The sequence below is a fragment of the Semicossyphus pulcher genome, unplaced genomic scaffold, assembly GCF_022749685.1.
Source record: "Semicossyphus pulcher isolate SPU_LCO1_2020_fin unplaced genomic scaffold, fSemPul1.0.p SCAF_12, whole genome shotgun sequence".
Lineage (NCBI taxonomy): Eukaryota > Metazoa > Chordata > Actinopteri > Labriformes > Labridae > Semicossyphus > Semicossyphus pulcher.
Window position 1 is genome coordinate 22,192,661 of NW_027211626.1, and position 20,581 is coordinate 22,213,241.

Below are 20,581 nucleotides of genomic sequence, written 5' to 3' on the forward strand. Positions count from 1 at the left end.
GTATTTCGGATTCTGTCCTGCTCTGAGCCATTGCCTGCAGCAAAACGGTAGTATTTCACTCCAGCGTGTCTCGCTGGGCCGTTCCTTTCAGAGGGAGGGATGCAATGCATGCTGGGTGTTGTAGGAATGTAGAATGGGCGAAACCACGAGCTGTTTGTACAACTTTCTCCACAGCTATGGTGCCAATTTTAAATATTATTGCTTCTATTGATTACAGAGAACACCAGCTTTGACTGACAGCGGCTTTTTCCAGGGGCGAGTTGCTCCTTTAAAGAGAAATTCTAGCAGATAAATGTTTAACATCTGTTTGTGTGTTTCAGTGTGTTTGTGTGGAAATGCCTGTAAACGCCGTCCGGTGACGCTCTCATCCAAAGCGCCTTAACAGCACCACAAGTGGATCCAGGGGGAATCGAACCCACAACCTGAGCGTCTTCACACCAGACGGCGAGTTTCCTGAGGAGTTTAGAAGCTGGGGATGGAAGAAGATCACAGCTCCAGCTGAAAGACCACTTCAGCGATGAAAGAAAATGTTTACAGTCTGTTGTTGAGGCGGAACACGACGGACAAACGATGTTTCATGATGGATCACAACAAGAAAACAGACTTTGTTTTGTGTTCATTTTGATTCATAGAAGCCAAACAACATCTAAACGAAAGTCATGTGACTCCACCACAGCAGCATACCTTACTGATGGGACTATTTAACAGGGAAAAAGCAGCTCATATCTGGTCTGATGAAGCTGCTGTTAGAGATCGTATAGATCATGTCTCTGTACTGGGAACACTGGGAGGGGACCCTGGACTTGCTTTATAAAAGCGATGGGATGCAGTTTAATATTGACACAAACGTCCTGAAGTTTGTCTGTAACTGAGAAACAGAAACTTGACATCTGATTTAAAATCATTCCTCATTTCAAAGAGCCTTTACTGTATCTGTCGTTGGATATCATCACACTTAAGTGCCTTTCTGGATCTTTCTACCTGTGTTTGATTTATTTTGTTTATTATTTCATCCATGATTGAACTTATTTTGTACTCTGTCTGGTGCTACACTGAGAATGTTCCAACTTTTATTCATCCAAAATGGGCAAAAGAAAAAACATTTTCTTCGCTGCTGCATTTTGTTGAAAGACATCCAAAGCGTCACGATCGTACAACAACATCAGAAGAAAAGAAAAACATGTTCTTATGCTAAATGTTATTTATGCCTAATCTACAGTACGGATGAGTTTTCTGTGTCTGAACTGTTGAATATTAACTTTAGCTGTTGTGAAAAGTGTCAAAAGAGTCCGTTTGTGTGAAGATTAACAGAAGAAAAAACATGATTTGTTCATCATCTACACGCTGGTCAAAAGGTCTTTGAAAGTAATCACTGAGTTCCATTTACACAAACAGGTCCAGGATGAGGATCCACAAGAAGCAAAAGTTGTGTACTTACAGGAAGAGATTTAAAGTGGTAATCTCGAATATTCCATCTTCATACTCTTTGGTGGCACCTGTGGTGATTAACGGTAATTGCGGGAGCAGACTTCAAACATATCCAGACAGTGTTGCATGTGTGACGTCCACGGTTGGCTCCGGTTGTAACTCTTGATTTTCCTCGCTGACGGTCGCTTTCCTTTTTAGACTGTTTGCTTCATCTGAGCGTCAAGTTTGTTTCTTTTTCTTTAGATTTTCACTTATTTTGGAAGTTGTCTCTGTAGTCATCGATCTTTTCTTTGTTTGTTCAGCCATAGTAGATTACTGTTTACTCGCAACACTTGCAGAGACCAGAAAAGCAGCCGCTTAGCTCCGCCTACCCTCTCTGGCAGACCAACCACTGCTGGCTGATGGAGAACGCGTCACTAACTGGGCGCCTGTGATGTTTTCTGCAAAAGTCGCCACAGACACCCAGTCTGTAATTCTGCAAATGCAAAGGCTTTCATCAGAGGGCCATTACCTCAGATGGTGATAGATAGTGACTTAACAGACATTTATTTAAATGAAAATCTTCGAGATTATTACTTTAAGGTCATGGGTCAAAGGTCACAGCAGCAGAGTGGAAACAGAGCCACCTGGATGAAGTGTGTTATCAAAATTAAAATGTTTTACAGATGATATGAAGTCTTCAACAAAACAGTCTGACTACAGAGCAGTGATGGTTTTAAAGAAGCATATCTTTGCTGATTTCAAACCAGTATTTCAATTTCCTTAAGAGAAACAAAAGGTTTGAATTACTGACACAAATGTCCCCTCTGGCCTGCCGTAGTGAAAAAAAAAGCATTTTGTGGTGCAAAGTCTAAAAACTTTGATCTTATCGTTACAGAGTTCCTCGAAAAGATAAAAGACAAATGAATATATTGAAGTGAAATCTTAATGATGCCAAAAAACTTAATGTTGACTGTGTTGTTGATTCAGATTTATTAGCTAGCAGTGTGATGTACAGGGTGTTTGTGCTGAGTGCATGTGTGGTGTGTTTCTCCACCATTGCTGCAGATACTCTTTATTAAATGAAAATATAATATAGCAGAAGAAATATAACAGAAGAAGCCAAGGAACGTCCACGAATAACGAAATACACTTTGCAATTGTTGAAGATGAAAAATGCTGCATTGAGATCAGTTTTACTTTTTAAATGTTTATCTGTGTGCAGGTTGTGCGACTGTGCAGCTCTTTTGTTGTCACATGATTTGTATCATACTGTACATGGAGATATATATGATGCTCAGATGCATGAATTTATTTTTAAACCAAAACATGTTTGTTGATGATTGATGAGATTTTATGGTGCGAGTTACGCTCACCAGTCGATTTTTATACTAAGGTGATTGTGATCAAAGTGTGTGCGTGTACGTTTGTGTGTGTGTTAGCCAAGTGTAAAAATGGATTAAATGAGACTCGTGGAAAAAAGCTGTTTGTCTTCTGTCTTTGTAGCAACAAAATACTATTATTAACAGTTATATTGTCTAATTAACATAAATTATGTTAATAAGCATCTAATAAGGACTTATAAGGGTCTTATTATCTATTAACTAACACTTATTACAAGGGCCTTAATATAAAGTGTTACCATAATTTTAACATATTAATAATCCCAACTATAGTTTATCTACTTTGAGAGGTTTATTATGTGGAAACATTAAGATATAACATTCACAAAGCAAGCTATCCAGATAGCTAACACAAAGAGTCTAAAGTTAGCTAACACAAAGAGTCTAAAGTTAGCTAACACAAAGAGTCTAAAGTTAGCTAACGTTGTGTGGGAATTAGTAGGTGACTGACAGCTAATCAGTACATGACATTCATTATTTTTATATTTTAGCAAACAGTAAGGTCAAAATCTGAATAAACTAACTTAATATCCATCCATATACAGCTTGTCCTGTTCAGCGTCATGGGGGGCTGGAGCCTATCCCAGCTGTCATTGGGGGAGCAGTGGGATACACCCTGGACTGATCAGTCAATCACAGGGCTGACACAAAGAGACAGACAAGACTAACAGGCAATTTAGAGTCACCAATGAACCTAACAAGCATGTCTTTGGACTGTGGGAGGAAGCTGGAGTACACAGAGGGAACCCACGCATGCAAGGGGAGAACATGCAAACCCCACATAGAAAGGCCCACTACATCCAAACTGGGGTTCGAACTAGGAACCTTCTAGCTGTGAGGCGACAGCGCTAACCACTGCACTGCAACAACACAACCCCTAACTTAATGTCTAATAATTTATAAAGCCAGAACTGTAATAAAATTTCAGCCAATAGTTCTGCTCCTGGTGGTTTATCACATGCAGAAATAACTATGTGAGTAAAGGTTCTGAAACTGATGATGAAAACAAAAAATAGTCATCTTGCCTGCCTCATTAGTATGTTTCACCACAGCGGTCTGATCAGTGGGTGTTTCACTGTAACTCTGCTCCCTGTCAGGGCTAAAATGCTAAATGAAAATCTGAAAGAAAGCAGACTAGTTTTTGCCATCATCCAGATGACACAGATGACCAGATGTAATGTTGCTCGCTGTTTCAGGAAAACAACTCGTACAGATCGATGTCTGCAACTGCGGTAGTGGAAGGCTATATTAATCAATATAACTTCTTTGGGGACTCAAAACGTGCTTATAATATTCAACAGTGACTATCACACAAGCCTAACCACTCTAACCAAAACACAGTTACATTTTTCCCTTTATCAGACAGGACCTCAGTGGCCTCAGGACAGCTGAAGAGAGACAGCAAATATGGAGAGAAGAGAGGGCAGCGTGACATGCAGCAAAGGGCCGATGGCAGACTCAAACCTGCAGCCTCTGCACTACAGACTGTAGCCTCTGTATACGGGGCGCCTGCTGTTCACAGATATGAAAACTTCAATGACTGTAGTGATTGTTTTAGTTTTGATTTTATAGTTTGACTCATGTCCCATCTGTTAACATGGAGGAGGCGGGCTTTATGACCTATACTGCAGCCAGTCAGCAGAGGGCGATAGAGGCATTTTGGCTTCACTTTTAGGGAGCTGTCATGTCATCTGAAGCAGTGGGTGGTGTATATGAATCATCACCTATAGAAAACAGCAGTCCTAACTCTACTCCCAAGTCATCAGGTGAGCTCTTAGGACGCAAGATTTTGGTAGTTAGTGACACAGAGGTAAGTCGCTCCTCACTTTTATCATGCTGAGAATCTGAGGACGATAGAGAGGACTCACTAGTTAACCAATGCCACATCAGCATGCCATCTGCTGCTGATTACAGCAGTGCCATCGTGACTGAAAATGCAAATGGGAACATCCTCCTAAGCACTGACATCTGACAGGCTGACACTGCTGGAACAGTGGATACAAATAGAGGAACATAGTTATGCAGCATCAACATCAAAGCTTGACTGCATTTAAGAGGATCAAAGCTTCAGCCAGGTTTCTGCAATGGAAAAATCAGGCCAAGACTGGAAGAGATACGAAAAAAGGAGAGAGGAATGAGAAAAGTCTGCACCTTAATTATCACTAGGCCATGGTCCACGTGGTTGTTGATGAGTCATGGAAAAGTCCCCTCGCATACTTTCAGGTACAGGTATGGATGGATCCGAGAAGGCAAACATAAGGGAGAGCCGTAGCAGAATTCATGAGGTTGGTGTTCAAGTTACATCTGATGCCTCAACAAGCAACTTAGCCATGATAAGAGGGCTTGGTGCTAATCCTAATATCAACAACATGAAGCCCTTAGGGCCTGTGTCCACTAACAGTGTTTTTAATGCTGGCAGCGCCTATTTTCTTTACAAAACCAAAGCAGTCCAGCCCTTGGCCTCAGCTAAGCAGTTTTTTGTCATTGTGCTCATAGCGCTCTCAGTTGAAAACAGTTAAACTTTTGGAACACCGCCGCGCCCGTCAGTGTCACTTCTCACTCATCGACCAAGGAAGGGGCAGGACTTCAGATAGCAACAACTAATGGCAGAGGAGAAGCGGATCGTTTAATTTTTTCGAGGGTAAATTTCCAGGTGTAGAGCTGCTGCTAACGCCAGGACACGATTCCTTTATGTTTTTATGTTTCCTTTGTAAAAATGTCCTTGAATAAAAGCAAATATTAAGCACACAGAGCAATTTAAAAATGACTTAGCAGTCACTACAAAGAGAAGCAGAAGTGCCGCCAGACAACTTTTGTAACCTAGCAACAGTAAGACACCAGTGAGAAGCGCTCTGAAATGGAGGTAGTGGGCGCTGCCAGTGCAAAAAGTGCCGTTAGTGGACACAGGCCCTTATTCTAGCATCCTGAGAACCCTACACAAAGAGAACATGTTATCCTGGATCCATGGGCATGCAATGCCTTTACTTCTTCACTGAAACTGAAGACAGAAAATGGATGGAAGATTAACTGAAAGAAGGACTGACACTTGTTAACAGCCCAAGGATGGCTCATAGCGCTTCAGCAGCAGGATGGAGGAGGCCATGGAGTTCTCAGAGCAAGGCTTGAACTTTGAGGAGTTCAAGGGTTGGGTAGCTTACTATAGCCCACTATAGAATTAGCTTTTGGCGATATGAACAGCCGGAATCTCCACGGAAAAGTTTTCAAAGCCCCGATCAACAACAACTGCCAATACCAACTATTAACAACTAAAGATCGTGCTCAGACCTTCTTGAAGCAGGCTTGAAAATCATGAATAGATTCATTGTCATGCCAGTAAAGTTAAGCTGGTGCATGCTAGTTTTTCGAGCAGGTAGCTCGTAAGCTAGTTAGCCTCACATGCTAACGAATGTAGCTTACATTAGTTAATCACTGTTAAATGCATTCCATGTCATTTGTTCATGTTTTTTTGTTTTGAGAAGGCTAAATGGAAAGTCATTATTGCTCCACCTTGGGTTTTTGACAGCTCTGTCTTTTAGTGTGTTTATTTTGTCTACGTGTGTGCGGATGTGTCGGTACATAATGGACATGACATTGTATCACGTTATAAATATTTTCTATGAGTCCTGAGTTTCTGTTACATGAAGGTTCAGAAATGTAATTAGCATTTGTTTTTTTGTGCGTGAGCGTCTTTTGGGTTTGTCATTTTGTGGGTATGTGTGAGTCATCATTTAAAAGATATGGAAAGGAAGAAAGAGATCAAAGTGCACAGCTGCTGTAAGTAAGAGATTGATTTCTTCTCAAAGCTGGCACCACATGTCAAAACATCCCCTACTTCACCAATGAGAGCTTATTTCACACAAATCCAGTTTAAAATACAGTAAATCCAGATTGCACTATTAAAAACATCTCAATTTAGTAACAAAGTTTCCTGTTGTAAAACGTAAATAGAAAAAGGAACTTGATTATTTTGCTCAATCCATGTCAAAAATGTAAACCTCTTCATCTTTAACGGCTCGTTCACACAGCGCGCCTGAGCAGAAGGTGCAGATCGTGTAGTCTTGATTTTCATTTCTGTGTGCACTTTAAGAGGTTAGAGCAGGCAGAAAGCTCGCATGAGCAGTTGCAGCAAAAATCTGGAAAACGGAATGTAAAAATGATATGTGGGTGGTCATACTGACATCATATCGGATGCTCAACCCCACAGTTTTCATTTCATAACCGCCTCTAACTGTTTTAGATTTCCATCCACACGAAATATAGATCAAATTTATACTGAAACAAGATGAAATTTTGGCACAGCACATTGTGAACACCAAGCAGTTCAAGAAGAAGAAGAAGGCGGCCTGGTCTGATGAATCATGTTCTCTTTTACATCATGTGGATGGTCGGGTGCATGTGGTCACTCTTACCTGGGGAAGCCATGGCACCAGGATGCACTATGGGAAGAAGGCGAGCCGGCGAAGCAGTGTGATGCTTTGGGCAATGTTCTGCTGGGAAACCTTGGGTGCTGCCATTCATGTGGATGTTACTATAACACGTACCACCTACCAAAACATTGTTGCAGACCAAGTACACCCCCTCCATGGAAACATTCTATAATGGCAGTGGCTTCTTTCAGCAGGATAATGAGCCCTGTCACACTGCAAACATGGTTCACTTCAAGTTCAAGGTGTTGACTTGGCCTCCAGTCGAGCATCTGTGGGATGTGCTGGACAAACATGTCCGATCCATGGAGGCCCCACCTCGCAACTTACAGGACCTAAAGGATCTGCTGCTAGCGTCTTGGTGCTACATACCTCAGCACACCTTCAGAGGTCAGGTGGAGTCCATGCCTCGATGGGTCAGGGCTGTTTTAGAGGCACCTACACAATATTAGGTCATAATGTTATGGCTTATCGGTGTATGATGATCTTTTAGAACATGATGCATTGCTGCAGATTCAATTAGCCAACAGTATAAAATGTAGTTAAATCTACATCAACCTTAAACCTCTACAGCAGTAAAATGCAGCATAAACATTTGTGCATTATTTCAAAAACAGTATATTCCATAAAACAGAAATACCCTGACAGTGACCATGGCATTATGAATACTTTTATTTTGTACACTTACATACTTAAGCATTGAATGTAGGACTCTGACTTGTTGCTGAATGTTCAAAGTTGTATTAGTACCTTTATTGTAGGTCATCGTCTGATGTTGTGGTCAAAAGTTAACATGAACTGTCAGTCTAAGATTCAACTTACAATTGAAAATGTGGTTTAAGCGTTAAAAAGGTGTCATTTATTCTAACCAAATCGATCTGATAAATACTGTTTGATGTACTTCACTGATTCTTCAATCATTCTGATTCCTCAGAATCAGGATCAAAATCAAATTACATACTGTCCACACTTAAATTCTTCTTAGCTCTGCAGACTAATGTTGACTTCTGACTCACAACTTTGGGTAAATGAAAGGAAACTTTTACTTGCTACTTTTTCCTGTGTGAAACAAATTAATGTTTTAGCCCTCAGAGCAGATAAATACAGTCTGAGACTTGTATGGAAGCTCATCCCAGCCAAAAAATTTAGAAAATATAAGGATCATCTAATGAAATGCCTTTAATACTAAAAATTATACAAAAAATTACTAGACTGTAATCAATTCAAATTTTTAAAGGCCAGTTTGATGTAAAATCTGCTCACTTTAAGTTGGCATTTGGTTTTTGCTTTGCAACATATGTACACATCTGTAATTACTAGTTACATAATCATGAATGGTTTTGACACAATGACTTAAGTTTTGGTTTAGAAATGGAATATTCCAAAATTACTTTAAATGTTTGTCTTTTCATGCTATAATCGAGAGTTTCACATCATAACTTTAAAAGTCACATTTTGACAGACTGTGTTAATTAATTTAATCATTCCTGGGATCCATTTTAATCTTACTCTTTGTGTTAGGTTGAAACAAGCTTCCATATGTAGCCGACTGAGGCAGAGAGAAGCTTAGTTGAGTTGACAGACAGATGAGGAGGCGGGACTTTCTTCGTCTAGAAGCTTTATTGATAATTGTTCACATCTCACAATGCATTCCACAAACACGGCTCCCAGCTGGAAGCTTTTTATCGTCACAATTGAAGTATGAAGTTTATCATTCACAATTATACTTGCATAACAAACAAATGCTCAAAGGTTTCCCAAAGTCACATCAAGTTGCAACTTTATTAAGATATTGGCTTCACAGACAGTAATGTTATTTATTTTTCTTTAAATCCCATTTCTTTTTTTTTTTCTCTTTTTAAATATTTTATCTGACGTGGATGAATGTAAACGTGTTCCTTCCAGAGTATTTCATTACTAGACAGCTGCGATGACATGGAAATAACGACTTGTGTAATTAATGAGTTTTATTTGTCTGGCAAAGGTTTCTAGATGTTTCTAGCTAGAGTTACTCAGAAGCAATGAAGTCTTTAAATGGTAGTACAAGCCCCCACCCACCCCACCCCCCTGCCTCGTCAGGAGTCAAAGACGTCGCTCATAATTTCGTCATTCGTCACATCGAGGCGAAACCACGCAGAAGGTTACCGAGGAAACGAGCTCAAAGCTTGAGGGACACGACAGTAAAATCACAAAATACTTGTAACTCAGTCATCATACCAAAATAAGAAAAATACAAATGAGGTGCTGCTCGCTCGTCTTTCTCAAAAACAGCAGACGAAGAAAAACATCTCTCCGCTCGACTCAACTGAGGGCAGGGAAAAGAAAAAAACTCAAACGACCTGAAGGAGAACTTCACCTCCCACAATGCACTGGGGTGGGGGAGAGGGAGGGTTAGCTCAGGATTAAACTGTTTCTGTGAGTTTCAGCGACTCACAGAAACAAACGTTTAAACCTGATGAAAACAAAAAGCATGAAGCCGACCTCGGTGTCGTGGAGCTCCGCTGAACTCCGACCCGCTTCAACTTTTCCAGAAAACACAAAAACAAAAAGGAATTCTGAACTGGAAAAAAAGTGTTTTTATTATTTTGACAAATAAAGTTAGAAGGGCTGCGTCCACGCCAGACCCCTCCTCTCCTCCTCCCGCCTTCCTTCAAATCCAACCACCCCCCACCCTCACCCATTCACCCTCCTTCCCCTCCAACCATTCGACCGTCTTCCTCTCAGAACTTCCTGAATCCAAACTCCGACTTGTCGTTCCTTTACTCCGCTTTGCGTTTCATGCCAGGCACCTTCGCTTGGATCCTGCAGGACGACAGGAAGTTAAGAACAACGATTAAAAACGATTCAAAGAGTCCCTTTGAATCATTCATAGTTTTATAACAGTAACATTATGATAATAGTCTTGTAGTCGAGCCTTAAAGATGTCAGTTGGTTGACAGAGGGACAAAAAAAGGTTAAATGATGAAACTGTCGACTTACTTTCCAACGACGTCCTTCACCTGGTTGTTGACCAGAGCCAGGTAATGGTCAATCTGAGCCTGAAAATAGAGCAGAGACAGAGAGAGAGCGTCAGGATCAGCAGCATTCAGTCTGCAGGGTGCATCTTTAACTATCAGATAATTTCTCATCAAAAGCAAACCTTTTATTTAATTAGTCTACTGGACACATGAACCCTGTTATAACCCAAAGGGACAATAAACAAGAAAGTCAATGTGAGGAACAACAAGACAGTGTTCTGGCTCTGCGATCTCTTTTTAAGTAAAAGCTGAGTTTTATTTGTAATGTTTGCTTGAATAAATATTCATAAGTTATGTCATGTTATAATTTGGCGACTGATTAGTTTATCAACTGAAAATAGCAAACTACTATGATAATTACTAAATCAGTAAATTAATTTTCATTAGAAAACATTTTAAAGTTAGATATCCTGTCTGTTTAATATCATATTAAATAAGATATTTGAACATATTAACATGGACTCTGAGTAATTGAAATGGACATATTTCTGATATTTTATAGACCAAACAATAAATCTAGAGATTAATTCTGAGATTTCATGATAATGAAAGTAAGTGTCAGAGCTGAGACAATGTACTGACTCGTGAAATGTAACGACACTGTCATAGGAAACAGGCTGGAAACAGTACGCTGTGCTTTATCAGTTTATAACATTTAGTTTGAAGTTAAATCCGAATCAGTAAGGACACTAAGGCTGTAAAATAAATGTAGTGAAGGACACATGAGAAGTAGCATTGAATGTAATGACTCAAGTAAAGTGCTTATACCTCAACATTACGCTTATGTACAGTGGTTGAGTAAATGTAAATTCACTGACGCTGCACTGTTCACATGCTCCTTACTGTCACCATGTACAGACCTCTTCTTCTAAACTTAGTCACTGTTTGAAGTTTCTAAATTATAGGGTGCGTCTTATTATTAACACAATCAGGTTAGCTTTGTGCAGCAGTTGTATGTTCGGACAATAAAATCTGAACTGAAACCAGGTCTCATTAAAGACACTCAGCTGTCAGAAGACTGACTGATGGAAAGTGTTTCCAAGGAGACAGTTGGTCCACACAGTTTGTGGTTCTTACCTGGTGTTTCTCATAGACGATCGGGCAGCTGAACGCTCCAACCAGACCTGAAGAAGAAGAACAGGAATAAATTACTTAACCAGAACTATGACTTTCTTCTTGCAGGCCTGAAAACTACATCATGTTTAAGTCAGATTACAGCCAGACATGGATCTAGTCAATGTGCCGTTTTCTGCATTCTACATATGACCACCAGAGGGAGCCAATGTAACAGACAGAAACATGGTCCACACAGACGCTCAGTGCACTTCACAGCAGAGGGACGGACATTTCAGTCATTGAAAGGAAAGTAATGAGCTTCGTGTGTCCTTACAGAGAATAAGAAGAGTGAGCCCGTTGAACAGGCCACCCACGTAGGTCAGGATCCACATCAACACAGCAAACTGCAGAGAGGAGGAGAAAGGGACATTCTGTCAGCACTGATTTTGAGATATTGAAAACACTTGAGGCCCCTCTGGACCGAGTACATCTCGGGTTGCATACTGGCACGTATGATGCCAGGAGATCTGAGTCCCTCAGCCCGGGCTCTGCCGCCATGCGTCAGTCCAGGCCGAGGACAGAGGGGGACCAGGTCTGTGTTTCGTTTTACTCTTATTGATTTTACATTATTTTGTTATTACAATTATTAGTTTTATAATAATAATAATAATAGTAATTATACTATCTGGAAAAACTAAGAAGCAGACATTTAAAGTCTAAAACATGACTTCATTAAGAGTCTTTCACAAACGACTCAACAATGAGCAGATGAATGAGTTGATTGGTACACAGTTCATTCTTTTAAGAACAATCCCTTTAAAGAAAGATAAAAGAAGGGATCAATACCAGAGAGAGAGACAGTTTCTCCTCTAAGGGATCAATAAGGCTTCAGCTCTTCTCTAAATGTAATCAAACTGCAGCCTGCAGATTCATGTGTGCACAGAGTCTGAACAGTCTGAACAAACAGACACTCGGAGAGCAAATCTAAAAACTGATCTGTTTGTCTCAGACAGACGAGAGGATCTGAACACATCAACAAAAGTCTGAGCAGCCACTTTAATGTTCCTTTAATCAACAAAATCAGTTTGGTGTTGGGTCTCATTTTCATTCACAGAGACATGGATATAAAAGATTATGAGCTGATTTTAATTCATATTTAGTTTTTAAAGTTGCAATCTCGAAGATTTTAGTTTTGTTCTCTATGGTGGCGATAAACAATAATTGCAGGAGCACACTTCCCAGATATCCAGACAGTGTTGCATGTGTGACGTCCACGGTTGGCTCTGGTTGTAACTCTTTATTTTCCTCGCTGACGGTCGCTTTCCTTTTTAGACTGTTTGCCTTCATCTGAGCGTCGAATTTGTTTCTTTTTTTTGGATTTTCACTTATTTTTGAAGTTGTATCTGTAGTCATCCATCTTTTCTTTGTTTGTTTGTTCAGCCATAGTAGATTACTGTTTACTCTCAACACTTGGAGGGACCGGAAAAGCAGCCGCTTAGCTCCGCCTACCCTCTCTGACAGACCAACCACTGCTGGGTGATGGAAAACGCGTCACTAACTGAGCGCCGCTTGTGATTTTTTCCACGAAAGTCTCCACAGACACCCAGTCTGTAATAATACTAAACACCGCAAATGCAAAGGCTTTCATCAGTGGGCCATAGGCTCAATCACCATTGTGTTACCTCATTCTGCGATAGTGACTTAACAGACAATTATTTAAATGAAAATCATCGAGATTATAACTTTAAGAGGATGAAACTGCTGTCTTCAGATGCCCTGATTCTTGGGGCTGGAGAAGGTTTGCATTATTTTGTTTAAATTGATTGGGAAATAGACCATTTCTATTGCAGCGTTCTGAGGTTAAATTAACTGGACAAAATTAACAAAATAAGCCAAATTGTAATAAATTAAATGTCCTGGTGACAGCCCAGCAAAACACCTAAATCCAGTTAAATACTGGGAGTTATTCTGGTGTAAAACCTTCAGCTGGTCTGTCTGTGAGGGTAGAAACAGGACGAGAGGACGCAGAACATCTCTGGCCTCTCTCCCTGCAGCTGTCTTTATGAATGTTTACAGTGCTGTAATGAAACTGGACAGTTTTGTGCCCACGTTAATGATGAGCCTGCAAACAGCCGGAGCAGACGTGGCTGCTGGTGAAAACACCAAGCACAGTTGAAGAGTTTAATTTCAGACTGGAGGCTTGTGGTTAAATACGTGAGACATTTTAATGAGCTGCTTGTGTGGCTGCGTATATTCACCGCTGGCACTGAACAGGAAATTAATCAGAGGCAGAAGGATAACGGGAATATTGTCATAATGCATGCAGACACAGGCTCATAATCCCCGGAGAGATTTTAAACATTCCCGAGGCTCAAACTTGTTCCTGATCCGATTAAAAGAATCAGACTTTTTACCCTCTTAGGGATTTTCTCTCTGCACCGCCTCCGCCTCGCTGATGGACTGAGAGCGGATCTGTATTTGGACTGCAGGCCGGAGGGTGAGAGGAGGCAGGTGACGACAGGCTGAAAAGCTGGTTGTTTGGCTGATGTGTCAGAATTTTACCAAAAAACAAATGTTTTGCTTGTTTTCTCAGGGCTGAGCGTACCCCAGGGTAGGGTTGGGGGATGTCTACCAAATTGACAAATGACAGATCACACACACACAGGATGATTTTTATCTGTGGAAACCAGCTGATCCAGACTGGAAGAGACCCGACATCAGACTAAGAATGGGCTCATCTGTCCTCGTGTGTACGCATGCGGCTTCATGTGCTGGAACAAATCGGCTTGGATGCTCCTCTTTACAACTGAAGCATTCACATTATTCTCATTCAAGATTCTTCCCTTACTTGGTGTTTTGGTCAAGGTTTTGTAGATCTGTTGCACACATCAACTTAATCTCACATTGGTATCAAACCAACAAAAAACCCCTGGAACCTCATGAAATATTCCCAGAGCCTTTACAAAGAGTACAGGAACTTCTTTAAGGAGCCCAGAGATTGTTGGAATCATTTTCAACACTAGTTAAGTTTCTAAACTCCTTTATGTCACGTTTCATATATAATGTATTTTATTTACCTTGTCTGTGCATGAAGTAAAAACATGTTGCAAACTATTTTTCTTACATGAATTTCACCATTTTCTTGTGTGATCCTTTAGAACGTAGATACGATCTATTTCCACACACTGGTTTACATTTGTTCTCCATTTTTCTTTACTACCAATATTGGGAAATAAGGTTTCTAATTATATTGTGTGTTTATGTGTGCATCTTTTCTTATTAGTGCCTGTTGAATTAGTTTAAATGTCATTTTTCAGGTGTTGGTTTTAACAGCAGTAAAAAATGTTAACTCCCTGCCCGTATGTGCACATTTTGAGAAGATGTTTCAAATAAAAGTGGGACCTCAAACGCTCTTGTCTCTTTCCGCCATCTTTAATGATCATTTCTGGGTCCACTTATAGTGAACAGGACTCGTTCTCACCTTGATGGAGTCGACCAGGTCCTCGACCAGGAACAGGCGCCTCAATTCACCGATGATCTTGTTGAGTTTGGCCAGAACCATGTCGCTGTACTTGTGGACCATGTCCTCAGACAGTGCCACCTCCTGGTCCAGGAACTGCCTACGAGGGACAGCAGAGGAGCAGGTTTACATCATGGTTAAAAGGGGGAAATAGTAATGTGTTGCTTTTAATGGAGCCATCGTTGTTAAATTGACACTAAAATGACATGTGCACAAGTAGTGAAAATCCGCACAGGTGATTAGGGTGTAAACAACAGGCTGAAGGAACCTCCTACTCCCTTGAAAAATAGTTCCTGGGTTTAAACTGTAATTTGGATGGAAACATGAGGCAGATTATTTTGTGATCCTCTCACTGAGGTTTAGAAACTGTAAAAAATCTGTGGAAATCAGCTTGTAATGTGACTCTGTGAGCTCCCTTTCCCTCGGCTTATGCTAATCTCGGTTAATTGACCTCTAATGTGCTTCGAGGTCAATTTAGAGACTTGCAGGTGAAAAAAACACAGTAAGAAGGTTTTGTCCAACGGCCAGGAAGGAGGATGAACGAACAACAACAAGACGTGGAACCGGCAGGCTCAGAGTAAAAACTTCCGCCCTGTACTGAACATGATCTTCCTGATACTTTGTGTCGCCTGAGATTTTCATTCATATTGGATTGTGTTATTTTTAAGCAGGACTATGTCCTCTAGACGTACCACACATGAAAACATGAGCAGATAAAGCAGACTGCCTGAAGCTCTGTCTGATAATGGGGATTAATCAGGTCATTGATTTCTGTGATCGCCTTCAATTCCCAATGAAACCAGACAGGCAGAAGAGAGCTTTATGTTTGATCTGAGATCCTGTTTATTTTGTTTCATATGTAATGTTTTGTGTTTAGTATCTGTTTAAATGTCTATTCAAAATGTGTATTTATTATGAATTTCTGATATGAGCATGCTCGTGTTTCTATCAGGCAGACGGCTCACGTGTAAAACACTTTCTATTAATGTATTATCATGATCGGTTTCTCTCTTCTGGAGGTATGACAACCCCCGAGGGGAACTTTGGAAAACTGCAGGGGGTAGCTGAAATTCCCTTAAAGGGCCAGTTCGCAGATTTTCAAACTTAGTCTTATCATATGGAAGAAAAAACTACACTTCCTCAGTCTAGGACGCCCGCCTCCGATGTCATGTCTCGATTAAAATCGTCTGGTTTGAAATGTAGACTGCAGACCTGCAGATATTTAGACGATCCACCGGTTTATTCTAGTCATATTTCGGATTCTGTACCGCTCTGAGCCATTGCCTGCAGTGACCAATGTCCTTGACTGGAAAACGATAGTATTTCACTCCATCGTCTCTCACAGGGCCGTTCCTTTCAGAGGGAGGGGTGCAATGCACGCTGGGTGTTGTACATACAGCTAGTGGTTTTGTCCATTCTACATTCCTACAACTTTCTCCACAGCTATGGCGCCAATTTTACATATTATTGCTTCTGTTGGTTACAGAGAACACCAGCTTTGACTGACAGTGGCTCTTTCCAGGGGTGAACAGCTCCTTTAAAAAAGGTACATCTACAAAAAAGTCATTGATAATTACTTAAATTATTATACTATTGTAAGTTTTGCAATCAATTACTGTCGTGATTTGTCACAAGTTGTAGCTTACTAAATCAGACAGTGAGGGCGCGGTGCTGTATCGCACATCTTTTGTGACCCTGAAAACTTCATAACCTCTCACTCGATGGTACTTACTTGAATGGATGTCCCTCATCTGACTTCTGGATGGCCTGCAGGATGCCTTTGTATATCCTGAAGCAGATGGTGACTGAGAGCAGAGCCAGGCCAATGTAGGAGCAGACGCTCACGATGCTGCACACCATCAGGGAGAGGAGCAGCAGCAGGGCGGCGCCGAACACCACGCCCGTGGTCTTCACATCACGCCAGTAGAGGAGATCCACCACTGCAGGAGGAGGAGAGACGGTGAGTGTCGATCATCCACAGAGAGGAGAGTTTAGAGGTTTATCTAATATTTTGTTTTGTTACAAAAGAAGGGAGTAGGAGCATTTTGAAGGTAAAATTTAATTCTTTATGATTTATATGTCAAATATCAAACTTAATTATATGATGCAGACACGATTGAAGACATGGAGCATGTCTGATAAGGCTCCAGAGAAGTTGTGTTGGTTTCCTTCCTGACTGTTAACATTTTTGAGAATAGAGACATTTTTGTTCTCTAAACATTTGACCTTTTATTTTTTTGGAATCAAACTGGAATCAGACTTTATCCAATTACATAATTGATTATTAAAATAGCTTGAAATCGGCATGACAAGAGGCATCTTGAATTTAGTGAATTTTACATCTCTTGTAATGAGCAGAAATCATGAGATCATCTGGGGACATGAGGGAGACGCACTGATTGGACGGAAAGATCAAATCAAGGATGATGTGTAAGACGGTCTCACTAAATGAACAAGCGTAAAGTTTAAGTGCCCTCAGGGGAGATCTACTGCAAACAGTGAAAACTACAGTCAAATTTTCTGTTCAGCTCTCAGCCAACCGTCACATGGCGGGTGCATGTGAATGTTTGGGGTGGAGCAACATCTCCATCAGTGAACCCTGTGCTGCAGCTCTGATGGAGGGGTCAGAGGTCACACACTATGCGAGACTCATCAAGAGTTTTAAACACCCCCCCCAGGAGGAAACTCACTGCAGTTTCTGACTCAAACTTCCTCATCTCTGCACTTTTCACCCGATGCCACGATAAAGACTTGCCAGTGATGTAACACCAACGCCGTCGGCCATATTGGAGTTCATCAGCTGTGACCTGCATGACCGTTATTTTAAGGCTGCACCCAAAAACAAAACTTCCATCTCTGTTTTAACCTCGTGAGACAAGAGTCGAAGTTCGTTTCAGATTTCTGAGGATGAACACTGAAAGGCATTTCCTCTCCCATCCCATTTCCAGTTCTTTTGATGAAGAATAGTATGGCTGCTTACAGGGCTGAGAAAATGAAAATAATATCAAGATTGTATCAGTATGACACACTTCCATTTGGCAGAAGTTTACTCCCATGATAACGGATCAGAACAAACTAGTTTTTTTTAATTTAAATCAGTAAAAAAAAAAAAACACTTTTTTATCACTAAACTACTTCATACAGTGTTTCTTAGATGCTCTTCAGCCGACACTGGATGTCTGGTGAGAGAGCTGCTAGCCAACAATTTCCCCATCTTTAAAAGGATAACCGACTTCATTTTCACCATCGCTTTTGTGCCCCATCTTTTTCTTTTTTTAAAGTAGAGTCCCAGTTTCTTCAGTTTCCTTTCCGTTTCTTCAGTGGCAGCATCACAGTGGGCGTGTACTGCTGCGTGTACTTCACGTGTAGGCAGAAAACTGCAGAGTAACTGGCTGTTGTGACAGGCTATTAGAGCCATCAAAATGTATTATGCCCAGCCCTTTCCCTAGTTCCATCCCATCCCTGATCAAAATGAAAGCAAACTAAAAATTAATGAACATTCAGCAGCACGGTGGTTTTGACTGCAATAGCGTGGATGCTGTTTTTTTCAATACTGCATTTCCAGAGGCGCTCAACTGATGTATCAGCAAGATCAATAACATCTGACCAGCTAAATTTTCAAGAAGAAGAATCTTACTGTGTCACATTCATCAACATTTTTATCATGTGTTTAAAGTCAAAAGGCTACAAGGTTTGGTTTTTAGAATATACAGCGTGGATTGATTGAAAAGCAGCTGGAGTTAAATCTGCAGGTTCTTGTCTGTTTCTGATATACAGGTGCTGCAGGCAGCTGGTTAAGCTCCCTAAGGACACAGACAGACGTGTCGTGGTGGCCGTCTTGGTCAGACCTCACTGGATGACAGCTGAGCTCATGACCTGGGTCTTGCACTGAGCATGCTCATATTTCACCAGGGAATTCCAGGCAGGTCAATGGACAATATTAGACGTGAAGGAGTCCTGGGGTTTCTACCAGCTCTGACGCCTCACTGCAGCACTGACGTTGCTCCCAGCTGAAACATGCTGTTCTCTCTGACTCAGAACGCAAGACATGTCACGTCAAACTGCCCGCTGGAATTTGACTGGGTCTACCTCGCTTATCGACAATTACACAGCTAAAGAGCCTTCATAAATAAAGGTTAACATTACAAACCATTAAAGAATAAATACCTCTTTACATACACCTATAGATAAAGTGTTTGACGATAAGCAAAACAGCATTAAAATGCAAAATGAGGCTGCAGGATGAGCTAATGCTCCTCTGCACAGAGAGACAATGGCAGGTGCTATGAGTGAGGGCGGCCATGTTGCTAAGCACCACGGACTGACTCACTGACCACAATATGTTTGGCAGCTCACCACAGCATTACTTAAAATGGTTAACAGTCAATCAATGAGCTTGTTGTGAGCCTGAAAAACCTTAAATCAGATTTCCTGCAACAAGTTGCCAGGTAGATAAATCCGACTGATGCTTGCACTTGTTGTTTGTGAATACTTACAAAACATGTCCATCCTGCAGACATGGGATGCTTACTATCTCACAAATACAGATAATCCATCATTTATTTATATATTGTATATTTAACACAAAAAAGCTAGACATGCATTTCAAATGTAGTAATTTGCTGCTTTTTTGTGTTTTATATGCATCTTTAGAATGTATGACTTCTGGGCTGTTCGCTGCAAAAAGTTTCATCAACAACACAGTGTGCTTTAAGAGGAAGATACTTTGATTAAAGTACATTTTTTCTGTCACTCATTTCTTTACAGTACTCAATAGCACTGATAACCAGCACATAAGCCTGATATAACACGTGAAAAACATAACTTATGTGTGATTTCATATCATTAACATCACTGCAGTCAAACATACTCAAGTTTTCTTAAGAATTTAAAAATAAAAGTCAGTGCTGCTGCAGTTACATAATGACTGTAGCTACAGTAACAGTGGAAACCCCTCTGATCTGTTCGGGAATCAGCGGGAAGCAGTGATGGCAGCACCTGTTAGCTGGTTAAAAACTGGTGTAAAACACTGTCAGCTGCTCACTAAAGCCTATTGAGACACAACATTTCTTCGAAAGAGCCAGGCCGTTTAATATTCGGGAAGGTTCTTGCTTATTGAGCAAACGTGGGCGTTGACAGCTAGCTAGTCCGCCTGCTGGCATTTTAGCTGACAGCTAGCCCTCCTAGTTTTCTCACTGCTTAACATGCTAAGTGCATGTTAGCTCTGTTAGCTACACAGCAGCAGCTGTGTTGGTTTTAACAGAGGGCCTTTGTCTGGACGTAGAGACACGGACCGAGCAACCAACATGAGAGGAGGAGAAAGAGGAGGTGGGAGGGAGGAGGAGAGTCCGCGGTCCAAATGTGGCTGCCTGGCTACATATGGTAGCAGGCGTGCTAGCACTGCCGGAGCCTCGCTAAAAATAGACCCCGCATCACAGCGAGCTAAACCCCGGCCGCTGATCTCGTTTCACTTCTCGCTATGTTTAATCACCACCCCGACCCCCCCTTATCTCTTCAACATGTTTAGAAGCGTTTTATTATCCACCTCGGGATGCCAACCGGCAACCCGGTCCTCACATCGGGGACAAAACGAACCAACAATCCGGCATGACCTCCGCAGGCGGCCCGATCCGCTTCCCACCCTCCCCGGGCTGAACCCCGCCACAGTCCCCGTGCTCATGCAAATACTGAACCTGCCATAAACGCGATACAACCGTGCGCATGTAAAAGAGGAGAGAGATGGTGGGTAAACAA

At 41.2% G+C, this 20,581-nt stretch overlaps 2 protein-coding genes across 13 annotated transcripts in view; one reads left to right on the forward strand and one right to left on the reverse strand.

Moving 5' to 3' along the window:
* LOC138588446 (echinoderm microtubule-associated protein-like 6) overlaps positions 1 to 2,877 on the forward strand; it is a 90,774-nt gene extending 87,897 nt beyond the window's left edge. For all 4 annotated transcript variants that reach the window (XM_069658576.1, XM_069658575.1, XM_069658577.1 and 1 more), the window contains one exon: positions 321 to 2,877. In XM_069658576.1, the coding sequence (XP_069514677.1) occupies positions 321 to 345 (25 nt within the window). In that variant the 3' untranslated portion in view covers positions 346 to 2,877. The remainder of the gene's footprint in view (positions 1 to 320) is intronic.
* Positions 2,878 to 8,837: 5,960 nt separating this feature from the next.
* rtn4a (reticulon 4a) overlaps positions 8,838 to 20,581 on the reverse strand; it is a 33,996-nt gene continuing 22,252 nt past the window's right edge. For all 9 annotated transcript variants that reach the window (XM_069658091.1, XM_069658090.1, XM_069658088.1 and 6 more), the window contains 6 exons: positions 16,560 to 16,767; positions 14,789 to 14,927; positions 11,642 to 11,711; positions 11,329 to 11,375; positions 10,214 to 10,272; positions 8,838 to 10,036 (listed from right to left, as the gene is read on the reverse strand). In XM_069658091.1, coding sequence (XP_069514192.1) covers positions 9,994 to 10,036; positions 10,214 to 10,272; positions 11,329 to 11,375; positions 11,642 to 11,711; positions 14,789 to 14,927; positions 16,560 to 16,767 — 566 coding nt within the window. In that variant the 3' untranslated portion in view covers positions 8,838 to 9,993. The remainder of the gene's footprint in view (positions 10,037 to 10,213; positions 10,273 to 11,328; positions 11,376 to 11,641; positions 11,712 to 14,788; positions 14,928 to 16,559; positions 16,768 to 20,581) is intronic.